This window comes from Aristolochia californica, unplaced genomic scaffold (assembly GCF_029961685.1).
Source record: "Aristolochia californica isolate CCGP_79_NKW_82.1479 unplaced genomic scaffold, dmAriCali1.0.hap1 SCAF_7, whole genome shotgun sequence".
Taxonomy (NCBI): Eukaryota; Viridiplantae; Streptophyta; class Magnoliopsida; order Piperales; family Aristolochiaceae; genus Aristolochia; species Aristolochia californica.
In genome coordinates, this window is record NW_027182268.1 from 2,125,664 (window position 1) to 2,141,859 (window position 16,196).

The 16,196-nt window shown below is 37.5% G+C and overlaps 2 protein-coding genes across 5 annotated transcripts; both read left to right on the plus strand.

Moving 5' to 3' along the window:
* The first annotated feature begins 941 nt into the window (after positions 1-941).
* LOC137936777 (protein ENHANCED DISEASE RESISTANCE 2-like) lies at positions 942-8,994 on the plus strand. 4 transcript variants are annotated; one of them, XM_068781649.1, is made up of 2 exons: positions 942-1,976; positions 8,782-8,994. In XM_068781649.1, the coding sequence occupies exon 1, from the start codon at positions 1,042-1,044 to the stop codon at positions 1,972-1,974; it is 933 nt and encodes a 310-aa protein (XP_068637750.1). In that variant the 5' UTR covers positions 942-1,041; the 3' UTR covers positions 1,975-1,976; positions 8,782-8,994. The 4 variants fall into 4 exon arrangements, with proteins under 4 accessions (XP_068637750.1, XP_068637752.1, XP_068637749.1 ...); XM_068781651.1 differs by lacking the exon at positions 8,782-8,994 and adding an exon at positions 8,534-8,560; XM_068781648.1 differs by lacking the exon at positions 8,782-8,994 and adding an exon at positions 4,034-4,305.
* Positions 8,995-12,991: 3,997 nt separating this feature from the next.
* Positions 12,992-14,589, plus strand: LOC137937128 (protein OXIDATIVE STRESS 3 LIKE 2-like). The gene is made up of 2 exons (XM_068782195.1): positions 12,992-13,726; positions 14,129-14,589. Exons 1-2 carry the CDS (start codon positions 13,416-13,418, stop codon positions 14,496-14,498), a joined length of 681 nt encoding a protein of 226 aa, XP_068638296.1. The 5' UTR covers positions 12,992-13,415; the 3' UTR covers positions 14,499-14,589.
* The last annotated feature ends 1,607 nt before the right edge of the window (positions 14,590-16,196 follow it).

Consider the following 16,196-nt stretch of genomic DNA (forward strand, 5'->3'; position numbering starts at 1 on the left):
TCGTAATTTAAATTGGTCACAAAACCCTCAAATTTGAATGCCACCAGTCCGTCTCGAAGACTTTAAACCTTGGGGAACTCTCTATCCATTCAAAAGTTTTAAGAGATTGCGGAAATTGCAGAGCATTCTTCATGATCTTTCACGAAATTGCAAACCCCTGCCTTGAATTTGGCCCTGCAGGGCCTGATGCAGTTTCCGAAGAAGGTTTACTCCATGGATGGACTAAAAAGGCTGCCAACAGTCGATGCGAAAGTTGAGGCGAGAAGGGTTACAGCTAATCTGCTATAAGGTTCAACATTGAACAGAAACAGTGGACGTGAAGCATCCCAAGAATCCAACACGGATTGCCATGTCAGGCTCCACAGCAGGAACCCTAGTAGTAGTTTAAAGAAGCAAACAAACATGCGGGTCCTTTCCACCGGAAAAAGGAGGCTCCACTAAATACGCCCGTACCCATTTATCTGCACCAGCAGAAGTGAGCTGGCTTCTCACTGACCTCGTCTGGCCTGCTTTAATGGCTGATGTTGATTCGGTGGCAGGGTGGATCAGGGAGTGAAGAAAAAGAAAAAGAAAAAGAGGAAGACGAGGCCACGGCCTGTAAAAGCCATCAAACAGGCTTATAAAAAAGAAAATGAATCAAATATTGAATACTACAGTTGTCCGCCTCGATTTACAAAGAACAGATGCTTCCCTCTGGCTTTCCTCATTATGATTTTTGGCACTTCTGCAATAATCTGGAAAAAGTATTTCCTATGTGCGATGCTTCTTCTCCAACTGGCTCGCTTTCATTAAATAATCTCTTAATTAGGGCGAGATCGGAAGCCATTTCCTCCTCCACGGCCCCACTAGAATCACCGATGGCACGACTGTTATTTAAATGACATATGATGCTAATTACTTTTTACCTTTGTGTGTATTAATTAGCGGGTGGGAGAGGGAGTCCCTGTACTCTTATCCCCAGACGGGAGAGTTCTAGTTAACTTTGGGAGTGGAGAGAGTCGTACGAGAAAGTGAGGAAATAATAATCAAAAAACGCCGGAGATGTGTCAAACCAAACCCAAATCCGAGATCTGCGGCGGCGAAACGATCACCTCCGCCGCCACCCACGACTGGCGACAGGAGGCCATCGGTGGTGGATCCTTGAGGCACGTTGACCTACGTAAGGGTACCAATGGTTGGGCGTCTCCTCCGGGAGACCTCTTCCACCTCCGTGGTAAAAACTTCTTGACTAAGAAACAGAAGGTTCCTTCTGGCGACTGGCTTCTCCAACCTGCTGGTGTCGATTGGCTCCGATCGCCCGCCAAGCTCGACAACGTCCTCGCCCGTCCCGATAACCGCATAGCTGGCGCGCTCAGAAAGTCGCAGGCTCTTGGAAAATCCCTCAAATCCTTCATCTTCGCCGTCAATCTCCAGATCCCGGGGCGGGAGTACCATAGCGCGGTCTTCTACTTCTCCAGCGACGACCCTATCCTACCTGGCTCCCTCTTCTACCGGTTCGTGCACGGCGACGATGCATTCAGAAATGCCCGGTTTAAGATCGTGAACCGGATTGTCAAAGGGCCCTGGATCGTTAAAGCCGCCGTCGGTAACTACGCTGCTTGCCTTCTGGGCAAAGCCCTAACATGTAATTACTACCGCGGAGAAAATTACTTGGAGATCGATGTGGACATCGGAAGCTCGACGCTTGCCAACGCGATTTTGCATTTGGCGTTGGGATACGTGACTGCCGTGACCATCGATATGGGTTTCTTGGTGGAGGGACAGGCAGAGGACGAGCTGCCGGAGAAGCTACTCGGGGCGGTCAGGGTCGCGCAAATGGAGATGAGCTCCGCCACGTTCGTCGATTCCACGCTTCCGATCGAACCGGCAGCGGCAAAGGGAAGCAAGAACGGATGTTGTCATCGAGGGTTGTCCAAGGTCAACCATCATCAGAATTTCAAGGAGGATGAAGACGGGACGGAGAAGGAAGGATAAAGGTTAGGGTTATTTATTTTATTTTTTTACCCTCTTTTTTTTCTAACGGAAAGGCGACTTATTATGTTGCAGAGTTTTCTCTTCTTTCTCCTTCAATTTTTTTTGTTTCTTTCTGTTTATCTCTTCTACTTGTTAAACTTTATCGATGCAAATCAAAAAGAAAAAAATGATTATATTTCATTGTTTCCTCTATGTTTCTTCTCTTTTCTCTGTTCTCTGTTCTCTGTTCTCACGCACAGTAAATTTAGACAATCCTAGAGACGTTCAAAATTGGAAATTTAGTGTACCTAACGCAAGCCTTACTCTAAAGTACATAATTTATGTTCCCTAAGTTTATTTCTAAGTGTTTTTGCTCAAACCTTTTGGCATCTCTCTGAACCAATTCTCCTCCCCGAAGCTCCAGGTCTGAACCGAGCACCTGAAAAGCCTAAAAAAATTGACCAATTGTTGGTACCACATTTCAGTGGAGATTGGGTAGGGACTGTTGGATGGCAGAATCTTCCAGCGAATTTCTTTTTAGTTCATTCGCTTTAAAAATTGTCAGGAGACGGCAGGCCTTGTGCTTTAAAGTTTGGATCAAGGAATACGCTTGTTCTTTCCAATTCGACGAGCCCGCATTTTCTTTGATATCGGGAAATGAGGCAAGTTTGGTTTTTCAATCCCTTGAGATTGCTTTGGGGTGAAATTCCAGAGTATACGATAGAGTGATGAAACAGAATCGTGAAGGTCACCGAGTTTACCTGTGTTGGTTTTGTAACAACCGAAAAAATTGCCCAGATAACAGAAGCAAATGACAGAGGTCTCCGCAGTACGCAAAATCCTATTTTTTAACAGAAACGATGAACTCTTAGTTATGCACGTTGGATGAATATTTTGAAGTGAATCTGTCAAGAGCTTGCTTTTTTGTTTTGCTTTTTTAAAATACATTGGCCAATGAATTGAAAAACATGGTTGTCTTTGTTATGAATGTTTTGGATCTCCACCAAACGAATCGTGACGGTCTCTCTTTCTGTCTCTCTCCCATCATCTCTCTGTATCTACTTTCTTGATTTTGTGGGGTGATCTATTTTCGTGGCAATCACTGGTTTTTAGAAACACAACGATGAAGAAGAAAACCAGGAATCATAGTGGATGGATGAATAACAACAACAACAACAGCAAAATGGGTTCGAGAATCGTAAGAGGAGTTTTATCAAGATCCCACCAACCTATGATGAAGTTTTTAACAATTCACAATCCAATCCACCACACTCTCTTCCGTTCGTCTCCTTTTTTCTTTAAAGCGTTGTGCGACATTAAAACTAGCGAGACCCACCTGGAGTCTAATCCTCCCAGGTCAGAGAGTTCCTTGAGGTGAGCAAAGTGAGCACAGTTCATTCTTGTTAGGGACATCTAAATTCATGTCGTTTCCTTTGAAAATATATGAAAAATTTGTTGATTGATCGAATAAAAGAGGGAAAAGAATTTTATTTTAGTCACAAAATTGAATTTAATGTTGTGGAGTTCACCTTTCAGGTTGGTTGAGGTTTTCTTCATTTGCTCTTAGTTTTGCTTCCACTTCTACTTCTACTTCTACTTCTCTTGTCGTGTTTGCTTCTTCTTTGGCAGGGTCATCTTATTCCTCTCTAGTTGTGAACTAATCTTTGCATTTTCCCATATCTTTAAGTTTTAAATTCTCATATTTTGAAAGGTCGCCATTGTTGACTTAGGTTTAATGGTTTGCTACAAACACAATGACAAGTTTTTAGATTTTTTTTTTTTAGTTTTATCTGTTGATATTTTCCCATTAGACACCCACAACCACTAGTTACTTGGTTCACTCTTTTTGAAGCAAAAAGGAAAACCCTTACTTGTACATATAAGAAATGTGAAGTGGATGTTTGTAGATGTTGTTGTGACTACTTGTTGGGGTAAATTTCTTGTGCTTTGTACTTGAGCTATTGCAATGTTGTTTCTCAAGTTAATAATGATGTTACTATCTCTTAATTCTTGATTGGTGCTTGTAGTTCTATGTCTAGTCAAAACCTCTGTTGACATTTTCTTCATGTCTCTTACTCAGATTGATTGTTAGTTGAGTTGGTGTTGAATGCAGCCTATGGTACCATCTTCTTCATCCAGATTACTTATATTATCACATAAAGGAATTACAGAAGAATCTTAAGCTTGTGTTGTTCTATGCCAGGTTGATGTTGTAAGTTAAATCTCCTAATTTCTGTAGAAGTATCTATATATGCATCTAGGTAAACTGTTTAACTAGACAAGTAATCCTATTGGGAAAATGTTAAATTATAAGGTTTAATCCATAGGAACTAGGTTTGAGAAGAAGAAGGGAGAAGAAGAAGGAAGGAAGAAGATAAGATGAAGAGAAGAGAGCTTGTGAGAGGCTCTAGTGGAGTGAGAAATTAGGGTTTAAAGAAGAGTTTGAATGAGCCTCCTCCCCCTCACTATGTTACTTCTATTGGTGGGACTTGAATGCTCTAGTACATAAGCAAATAAAAAAACAACTTTCAACTTATAATTAATTATAACCTATATTAATTACATGATATACTATTTGAATATCTTCAACACTCCCCCAAGCTGGTAAATAATATAAAATATTCCCAACTTGGTGCATGTGTCTATTTGTGACTTCGTTACAATAACTTTTGTGAAGATGTTTGCCAATTGATTTCTCGAAGGTATATACTACATAGATATTAATCTGGTTTGTAGTTTTTTTCCGAATGAAATAACAGTCTATCTCAATATACTTGGTCCTTTCATGAAAGATTGGATTGGTTGCAATATGGATAACTACCTGTTTGTCCCAATGAAGTTGCATGAACTTGGTTATTCGAAATCGCATGTCAATCATGAGTAATCTCAGCCATAACAACTCACTCACTGTTAGTGTCATAGCTTGGTATTTAGCTTTAGCATTCGATCTTACCACCACATTTTGTTTCTTGCTCCTTCGAGTGATTAGATTGCCTCCAACTGTTGTGCTATAACTAGAGGTAGATTTCTTATCACCAGAAGACCTAACCCAATCTGCATCAGCAAAGCCTTCAATTTCGGTGTGCCCATAGACATTTGTATAACAATCTTTGTCTTGGACTCTTCTTTAAGAATTAAAGGATTCTTTCGAATGCTTCCCAATGTGATTGTTGAAGTTGATGCATGTATTGACAGATAACACTGACTGAATTGGATATATTTTGTTCCATGACTGTGAGATTGTTGTCATGCCTACATTCAAACTCATAGAACATCAGACATGACCTTCATTTTAACATTTTGACACCTACCATATTATCATACTCTCAAAGAAATACTCCCAAGTTCACAAAAGTATACACACTTTGAAGAACCTAGTGTCAAACTCCTTATTTTACATCACATACCTGTATATGTTCCAAATACCTTGTGTACAAACTCTCCAACTATAATTTAAAAGCATATAATTGTCTAACAAACTCAAATTCTTACACCTACCCAATCTCTTATGATTCCTTGAGTGCTTTTGTCCATGTATGAAACAAGTTACCCAACTCTCTTATTTCCCTAAAAAGGTGTCCACATGGGTGGTGAGCTATTTCCCAGTATATCCTACTCCTGGTCACAAAAAAACTTCAAACACAAGTAGGAATCTTAGAAAGAAATATTATTTATCATTATAGAAGATGACATATATTCAAACTTAAAACTTATACAAGCTTCTATAAAATTTCACCATTTAACCCAACTTAAAATTTATGCATACTTCAATCATCAAACAATTCTCTATATACACTCCTACAAGTATCATTCCATTAACACCATGGGTACTACCTAATAATAACAGCAAACCCGCATAGATATCTCATGATGATTATTTAGCATAAACATGAACCCGATTCATCCTCAACTTTTCAATTGTACAAATATACATGTGACTAGATCTTGTTAAACATAGGAAATTTTTTTTTATAACACTATTTCATGATATGCCCTCACTGAATACTCCATCCGGTGCAAACTCCTCACTAATTTGAGGCACCTTACCCTCTACTTGGGTCCTTATTATACCTGTGTTTACAACCTGTGTTAACTTTCCATTCCTTATTCCTAGTTAACATTTTTTTCACTGACTTGTATTTCTTTACACACACATAACCCCGTTGATTGTTCAACAAGATCTTTACCCCTCACTGTAAATGAGGCACAACATTCCCAAAGTTTACAATGTAGTTGTTCTACTCACACACACACACACACACATCCCTGTTGATTTCCAACAAGGTTCTTGCTCCTCAGTATAGATGAGGCACAACAATTTTAGAGTTTATATTGAAATTGTTATACTCACACATACATACCCCTATTGATTTACCAACAAGGTCCTTATGGCTGCCTTAAACATACATATACCTAGTTGGTCATCCAACAAGGTCCTTACGGTTGCCTTACACATACACATACCCTTGTTGGTCTCCCAACAAGGTCCTTGTGGTTGCCTTACACATAAGCAAACCCTTGTTGGTGTCCCAATATGGTCCTTAGAGTTGCCTTACACACACACACACATACCCTTGTTGGTCACCCAACAAAGTCTTTATTTCTCATTGCAAATATGACACGACATTTCCAGAGATAGACTTAATAAGTCCACAATCCTCAATTAGCGTCCTGAAAGAGGTCATGATTCCTTACTTGGTGTCCCAAGTAAAGTCCACAACATCTTGTCAGTATCCTGGCAAGGTCCATATAATCCTCATTTGGACAACCTGGCAGGGCCCAGACTCCACGCTACAAATGAGGCACAATTATTTTCCTTTCTTGGTCACCCAATATATGCATAGGCTATTTCTAAAATTTATCTATCCACTAAAATTGCTCACTCTATCTTTTGTTGACTGACATGAATAATAACCTAATACAAACATCTAGGAAGCTGGTAAGTAAGATTTTCAATGGCCTATCAAAACAAGCTAATAAATTTAGTATAACCGTGTTGAGATCCACATAACCACAAAACTCCCTTTCAGATGAACATTATTTCTACCAAGCAAGGTCTCATATACAAAAAAGTCATAAAAGCAAGGCTCATATAGGATGTAAGCTTTCTTCTTGGACTTCTCGAAGTTAATAAAAGGCAAATTACCATAATAATGTATCTACATCATAAAATACTCATATGCAGTCACTTCACGAGTTATAGGGTCACCATTCTATCCCATTTATATTTTAAAGTAATTTTTTAGTCATCAACATTAATGATCCGATACTTGACTTACCAATTGTACACAAGAAACAATTTTAAGATATATATATATATATACACACACGGATGATCTGATATGAAAAAGTCATTTGGTGCAAAATATTCAAAATATTCAACGACTATCTCAATCGTTTGATCATGATCATATGGTTGAGATATCCATTTCGCACCAAATCTTGTATTGGATCATGATCGGATGGTTGAAATAGTCGTTAATCGGATAACTGAGATAGCTATTGATCATGATCGGATGGTTAAGATAGTGTTTCATATGGTTCACACCAAATGACTTTTCGTATTGGATCAGCCATATATATATATATATAGTGGTTGATTATAATCGGACGACTATGATAGCCGTCATGATGGGATGACTTAGATAGCGTTTCACACCAAATGTATTTTTATATTGGATGAGTCATATCTGTGTTCAATGTAGTCTCTTGCTAGCATTATAATGAGCCAAAGTCTCCTTATCCGAAATATTCAAAGAAAATACAGAAACATGATCAAGCTAATCGGAGGTTCAAAGAAGAGCCATGTATGTTTGTGAATATCATTTTCCAGTTTTTTCAAAACTCGTCGACTTGCCAGATTAAATTCAAACTCGTCGGGATCAATCAGAGGTATCCGTTCTTCTTCTCCGTCAACTGCCCTCTTCCCTGCGAGTCATCTTCCCTTGATAGCGCTTCTATTGGCCATTGGGAGCAATTACGACACTACCGGCCATTGGAGAAGGCTAGAGACATTATCAGAGACATTATCGGCTCAGCGGGTGTCAGTGAGCAGAGGAGTAGGACGCATCAGAGAAGAGGGGAGCGAATCACGATTGAGATGCCCTCTGCTCTGCCATTGCTAGAATAGCTCACGATTGAGCTTGCTTCCGTATCTTGCTCTGTAATTTGGTATACAGAGTGGTATCTTCGTCATACTCGTCAATCTCATCGTGTTGGAAAGTCGTAGTTTCCTTTCTCGCTCATCTTCTTCATCAACAATGCTTCTGTTTATGGCTCGTCACTGGGTTCCAGTGCTGCTGCTTTTTCGGTTATGGTATCTTGCCGATACTGAATCACCATAACTCTCTGGCATACCTTCGGTTCATATCTTCGACTCTTGCTCTTTGCTGACATATCGTTCAATCAAGTGTCTCTGTCGAATTAGCTTAGCTGCTGCTGCTTTGTACGATTTCTACCCGATTTTTGTTGCTATTTTTCGTTGATTGATAACAACGTTAAGTTGCTGTTCTTCGCTGGCGTTTCTATACCGAGCTGGGCAAAATTATCATACAACTCTCTAACTGTTGCTTCGCTGTAGAAACAGGAGCTCCATTGCCACTTACAGAGAGTTGTTGATGCTACGTTGTTCATGCTCGGGATTGATCTTCTGCCTACCGAGTGATACGCTCGATTTACTATTCCACGTTATTATCTGCTGTTTTATCGTCACTTGATTTTTGGAATTTTGATTTTGATCTTGCTGCTACTTTTATGGAAACTCCTCTGATCCACCAAGCTAGGTAGCTTGATTTTAATCCAGCGCCTTATTGTTTTGTTGAGACTCAGCCTAGACTCTGCGAGTCAACTTGGACCGAGCCGCACCAGCCTGACCAAGTCAACTTGGTACGAGTCAACCTGACTTGGACATCTCCACCTGGTCTCCTGATTCAGTGTGACTCATTTATTGATTCGGATTATTTGGTGTCTTTCGAATGGACTCTTTGAGTATTATTTCATATGTCCTAATTAAGGACTTTCATTATTTGGTATGTGCTATTTGGGCCGAGGTCCATTTCCGTTGTTGCTATTATATCTCTTTAGCTGAAACATTATTATTCAAAAAGAACTTCACGGTTGTTGACTATTTCCAGCATTGATTATTTTGATGAAAAAGAAAGCACATGTGGCCCCAACATATTATTTTTCGGTGATCCTCCATTACCTTTTTATTATCACTTCTAAGCAATGCCTGCAGACCTATTACCTATAGAGGATAAAAGTGTACCCAACATCCAGCGTGAGTCAAGTCTATTATTAACCCAAAAAGTGTTTTTTTTATAGCTACCTTGAGAAAGTGCGTAGACTTTGTGTACCATAGTTGGGCTACTTTTCCAACTTTGAAATTTAGCGAAGAGTACTCCATATTATGACCATTTAACTGGAGTATGAAGCTTTGTCAAGCGGCTAGGAATGATTTTTTCTCTCACCATTAGTATACCACTTGGCCTCTTGACAAGAACAAAGAGACCACCAGTTTGAGGGAGAGTGTTGAAAGATATGGTGAACTGTCATTTTATATGGGAAAATCCTGTACAACATTTGCAACAAGCTGGACGTTTATGATATTCTCTCATCCTTAACTTGAAGGGGAGTGTTGAAAGATGGGCCCAAGCCCACACGTCCAAGATATGTGTGTTAAAAGATTGGCCGAAGCCACAGATCCAAGGAAGATACACAACTGTGTAACAAAAATGGAACACAACTGTTAGAAGATGGGCTCAAGTACTTTTGATATCCATATCTCCAAAAATATAAATCAGAATCACAAACCATTTGTTTCTTAAGAAATTAGACTGAAAGATCTTTAATTTGATACCTCAATTGACATAAAAAACTTCATTCTTGAATATATTATGACCTATTTAGTTTCTTCATTCTATAGTTTGATGGTTGCCGACTCCAACTCCAAACATATAGATCAAATTAACATGAAATTTTCTCCTTTTGAAACTAGACTTCGATATATTTCATTAAAGTGTACTATTTAGTTATAAAATATACTTATTTTGAGATAAATAATCTGATAGGTTTTGGACTCTTTAATTTGGCCAAACTGAGAGCTATTTCTTCTTTGGCCAGTATGACCATTGACTCTTCTAATATTGATGTTTCCCTCTAGAAAACTCATATTGAGAATTAGTATAATAAGTAAGAAAATAGACTTACATATATATCTTTCAACATATAATTCTCCTTATTAAGTCTCGTTTTTTATGGCATTAAACAACTCAAAACTTGAAGTTTTTTGTTGTTGCTCGAACATCTCTTTCAATTTGACATTTCCTACTTCAAATATCGATTTCTCTTTGTAGAAAACTTTGATTGTCAAATTTCATTTTGTGTTGGAAAATAAACTTGAAGATATTTTCTTAAATATACAATTTGAAATATGAAAAGTTCAGTATGGAGGTGAAAATTCCAAAAAAATAACGAATGTTGGGACAAGAAACAAAGAAAAAAGATAGAATACGAACCTAATCTACTGAACATGATAAATGAGAAAAAGATCACATTATCTTTGTGGGTTGACTGAGTCAACTCACATAACATGCTCTGATACCATGTTGAATTTATGAAAAAGATAAATACTTCACTAAATTGTTCTAATTTGAGCACAATGAACTACTATTTATAATAGAGTAAACATGTAAAATTCAATTACAACTAAATTACCCTTATCCTAGTTACACCCAAAGTAAAACACTAAAAGATAAGTTCTAGAAGAATTGAATAATTGAATATAAATAGAAGACTAACATAACTAAAATACTTTTACTAAGACTCTTATGTAAAACCTCATCGTGTGAGACTCCTGTAAGATTCCACCATATTAAATTTGGCTTTGCGAGATTTCTTACTGTGAGAGTTATGCAAGACGCTTTCATATTTGCTCTTCAACAACTTTATTGAACTCCTTGGGACCCAAGGCAAATAGGAACAAATTTATGGCCTTTAAGTTTTTTCTAATTTGGTCTTTTTCTTCCCTAGCTAAATCATTGTATACTTTTGAGATCAAGTGAGACCATTTTATAATTTTTGTAGTTCAAATAGCTCATCTTAGTCACATACCAAATGTTCCAATCCATGAATTCAAGGAAGAATTCCATTCTTAGCTGCCAATACCCACAAATAATTGGTGATTATCCTTCGAAAAGGAGCAATTTGTCTTCAGATGCAATGAAATCTAAGTAAAAATTTGGTACCAATTGTTGGCCCAGGTGGCTTCTCTAGGGGAGGAGTTGAGATATTTACAATTTTAGTACTAAAATAAAAATTAAAGTGGAAATTAAATAAACATGCACAAGCCACAACATTTGAACACATAGGGTTTTTGTTATCAATGTTTCCCTATTGATATTCATTGCCTAAGAACCCTTGCTTGAAAATTTTCACTAATAAGCTCTATTAGTTAAAAAATTGCACAAAAGAGATTTTGACTCTATTTTGAGCCGTATGTGATGCTTAGTACACTATTTTTACAAATCTCCCTTGAAATTGTACAACTAGATTCTAGATCTAACAAGCTTTCCTATCTAGATTCTAGGTTCTAGATGAACCAATAAAAGAAAGAACGAAAATACACAAATACAAGGAAAACTTGCACCTTTTGCATAAAGGAGAATCAATCTTCTCCTAGTGAGATCCAAGTCTCCAATATGTTAGCACAACAGAGAGTTTAGAGGAGATTGAAATTAACCAAGATACAGAGAGGATTTGAGATGAATGAAGAAGATTTGCCAGAAAAAATAGATCTCTCTCAAAAAGGGGGTTTGGAAAGTGATTTCAAGTGGATGGCTATTCAACACTTTGAAAGTTGCAAATTAAATGCTCAATCAATTGTCCAAATCTCATTTAGTGGGGGTATTTATAAAAATCCATACCAAACTAACTATTTTCTAGTCGTTTGCATAAAGCTGACACACACAATGATCAATCAATGGAAAAATATTATCCTTCAATTGAGTGTAATCACTATATTCTCTTGAGTCTTTAAACTTATTGATCAATCACACTATCGATCAATAAAATTTCAAGCCTTAAAACAATAAATTGATCAATCAACCCTAGTCGATTGATCATGCAACTGTGCAAAACTAAGTATGATCAATCAATATAAGAGGTATGATAGATCATACTTTATGTCCCTTAAATGCATGATATGATTAATCAATCCGATGGGGATGATCGATCATGTTTTATAGCTCATTCTAGCACAACTTTGGGTAATTGATCAATCATGCTTATTATTTGCCAGTTTGTACTCTAGATGGTTGATCATCTAGGCCAACATGTGGGAGGGAGTGGGGCGCCTCTACTTTCTATAATAAGAAAACAAGTAGCTGATTGTTTAGCATATAATTTCGTGTATCCCTTAAACAGGCTATGGATTCGTGGTGAGAATCATTCTAATATTAAATCACATGTGCCAAAACTTGAAAATCATTCAATAAAGTTCCAACAGTGAGCATAGGTTTAGAACTATGCTCATTTCAAACCCTACAAAGAGATCACAACTTTTTTTTCTTGGCTCTGAAAATCAATAAGTTTTGTTCCTAGAGCGTGGTTTTATTTTGTAACTTTTTAAAATTCAACCGATATCGAATGGAGTTTTTCTTTTCAGAGAAATGAATCAATGGGGGTCTTTGGTGAACCTTTTATAGTTGGGACCATTCCTATGTGCACTTTGTATGAGCATAGTTCTAAACCTCCTAAAAATTTATTGATTTATTAGAGAGGATAAAGATCACAAAACTTTGACTAGTCACAGACCACAATAGACTTTATTGACTTCACCAAAAAATCAATTTTTACCTATTATATCCAAAATAATTATCTCCTCACACGTCAAACTGATACGGATACGAATACGGATACGGATACGGATACTCGTAGTGGAAAAGGATAAGTAGTGACGGTCTGCGTCAAAATCGCTGTCTAGGCCACGGAAGTCCTCTTGTAAAGAGAACGTGTCAAAGCCTGTTGCCTTTTGGTGGCGGACACGCCGCCGCCGGTTTCTGATGTCTGCCTCTCCGCTTCTTCTTTCTTTTCCTGTCTCTCGGAGATAATACTTATATCGGATATGGATACCGTATTCGTGGATTATTTATTGGTGATGTTTTTGGTACGTGGGTGATAAGAAGTGAAGACCTTTCTCCCCTGCATCCCCGATTGCCAGACGAATTCTTGTTCCTCGATATGGACATCTCCACCTCCGTCCGCATTCTCTTCTTTTCGATCTTGTCTCCCTCTCCTTATCTGCGTCTCTGAACTCTTTTCTTCGATCTTCTTGATGACACTTATATCTGCGAACCTTAGAGACAGAAGTGGGCAAGGCTAATTGGTTTCGGCTTTTATTTGATTTCAGTTTTTTTTTTTTTATCCGTTTCGAGGGGAGGACGAAGAGAATTTTGTTGTGGGTCATGTCGTTGGTGTTCGGAAGTAGGGAAGTCGCTGGGGGACCGACTGTGGCGTACCAGGGAGAAGGGGCATCTCCGGTGGCATACGTTGGAAAAGGGCAGGCGAAGCTATCGTGTTTGTCCGCGTATTTGAAGCCGGAAGAGGGGGAGACGGAGAGTCAGAAAGGGGGTTATTCGCTGGATCCCTCCGTATCGGGGGAGAGTTCCTCAATCGGCGTCGGAGGAGAGAACAGCTCGGACGAGGAGGAAGTGCAGAGCAAGTTGAATGGAGGTTTAAGCTCTCTAGATGCCTTGGAGGAATCTTTGCCCATCAAGTAAGTTGTTTGATTTCGAGCCAAAAAGAAAAAGAGTAGATCGTTTCTTCCTTCTCCTGGCGATTGCCTTTCATTCTTGCTCGAACATAGATCCCGCATAGCATCGAGTGAACACAACTGCTTTGCTAAAGATAAAAAAAATGTTTCGCCTAGAGACCTTTTTTTTTTTTTTTTTGTTTTTAGTTTGAAGGAAACTGAATATAATCATAATAAAAAATTTATATGGATTATATTTTGTTCGAGGTACTAAAATTTTGTCCTTTGGTTTTGGGTTCAAGGATCTTTACCATATCATGTGGATTCTTGTATGTTTTTCCCTGTAATCGCATCTTGGCTTTTGATGAGTTCCATCAAGGAAAGTTCCGAGTTTGAAAGAATAGTTTTTACTGAACTAATTTTCAGGAGAGGATTGTCGAGCCACTTCTCAGGCAAATCCAAGTCCTTCGCCTGCTTCTTAGATATAACATCCGGAACAACCGTGAAAGAACTCACCAAGGCGGAGAATCCGTTCAACAAGCGCAGAAGAATTTTGATGGCCTGCAAATCCGGTTGGTCCAAGAAGAGTCTATACAGCCCTCTCAACTCGTCTCTTCCACGGGTATCTTCCGGAGAGGAAACAAGTGTGGCAGACGAAGAAGGAGAGAGCGGAGAAGAGAGTAGAGAAGATTGTTCATCTCATCAACCACAGCTTCATTTCCCTTCCCGGAGCAGAAAATTGAAGAACTTTGATTCTCCGAGATGCTTCTCTCTTACAGATCTAAGAAATGCGTAATTGTTCTAACAAAAATGTCAATAATAATATAGTTTTTTAGTTCTGGCAATCTAATCTAACATCTCTCATCAGCCCTCATTGATTTATTTATTTATCCCCACCTTGTTTGTTGCGTATTAAATATTGTTGCTGAGCAGCATCATGGTGATGGATATTCGTACTAGGAGATAAGGTTTGAAGCTTATCCTCTCAACTTTTTTCCCATTTGAAAAATAGGAAAGGAGACCAGGCCAATCCCAATTTGTTTATTTGTTTGCCAACATTGCAAAAGTTCGGTCCCTCCCATCCCACCAAATCTAATCGTATTTTCAAAGTCTTAAGAGCTACCAAAACCAACTCTCATCTATTCCTTACAATAAAAGACATTGGGTTGGTGAGTTATCTGAGTTTAAGCCTCACTAGACATGACAAAAAAAACCTGTTTGGAACCCAAGGAAAAGAAAAGGAATTTTTTTTATTATTTTATTCTTAAAAATAATTAGTGAAAAATAAAATTCGATTTTTATTAATTATTTTTAGAAAAAATAATGGTTAAATTCTCTTTATCTTTTTCTTTATTAGGGGTTCCAAACAAACCATAAAAGATATGATTATGCTATGTTTATTATGAACAATTGCTTCTAAGAAATTAAATTGGTTGTTGTAGATAACTGAAAATTTTAGGGAATTTTTCTAAAATACCCATTTAAAATAAATTATTTTCAAAAACACTGATGTCATAAAAATATTTCTAAAACTACCCAACTTTGACCGGTCAAATGCCTATGTGTGCAATCAAAAGCGACACGTAAGCTTTAACTGCTTATGTGTCACCACATTATCAGTGCAATAAACATAGATCGACACGTCGTCTGCCATATCATTATTTTACCATGTCATCTACCACATAAGTTGACACATCATTAAATAAAAAATTAAATAATCCTCACCATATTCCACCATAAGCATTGTTTTTCAAAATAACTTAAACATTAGAAGATAAATACTTCATTAACTTATTATAATTTGATTATAATGAACATCTATATATAATAGAAGAAACTACTTGAAATTCAATTATAATTAAATTACCATTATCCCAGTTACACCCAAAGTTAAACATTAGAAGATAAGTCATATAAAAATTGAACAACTAAACATAATAGAATATTAACATAACTAAAGCACGTTTAACTATGACTCTTTTGTGAAACCTCCTTCCATAAGACACCTCTAGACTCTATCATATTAAATTTGACTTTGTTAGACTTTTTGTTGTGAGAGTCGTGTGAGACTCCTTAATACTTGTTCTTTAACAAGTTGGTACTTTTGAATCATTTTACTATATGATTGAAAATCAATTTCAATAGAAAATTTAGGTCCTTCATTCTAATAAAGCTAAAGAATAGCATTGCTATCAATTTCAATATTTATAAAAAAAAAAAAAAGCATGATTCATCAAACTTCTTGTACTTGCACATCTCAATAAAATGGTGTAGTTAAAAAAGAAAACAAACATCTATTGGAAAGGGTGGAATACACATCAGTTTACAACTTGAAATAATTAGAGAATTATTAAAGAGGTTTCTTGAATGGTAAAGACTTGTAATTCTAGGGAGAATTATGGCTAAAATTTTGTCCCTAAAAGCTTTGATAAAAGAGTCGTTTAGGAGTTTTGAACCGGAGGAAGAACAACAAATCAATGAGTTCTAAAGCTTT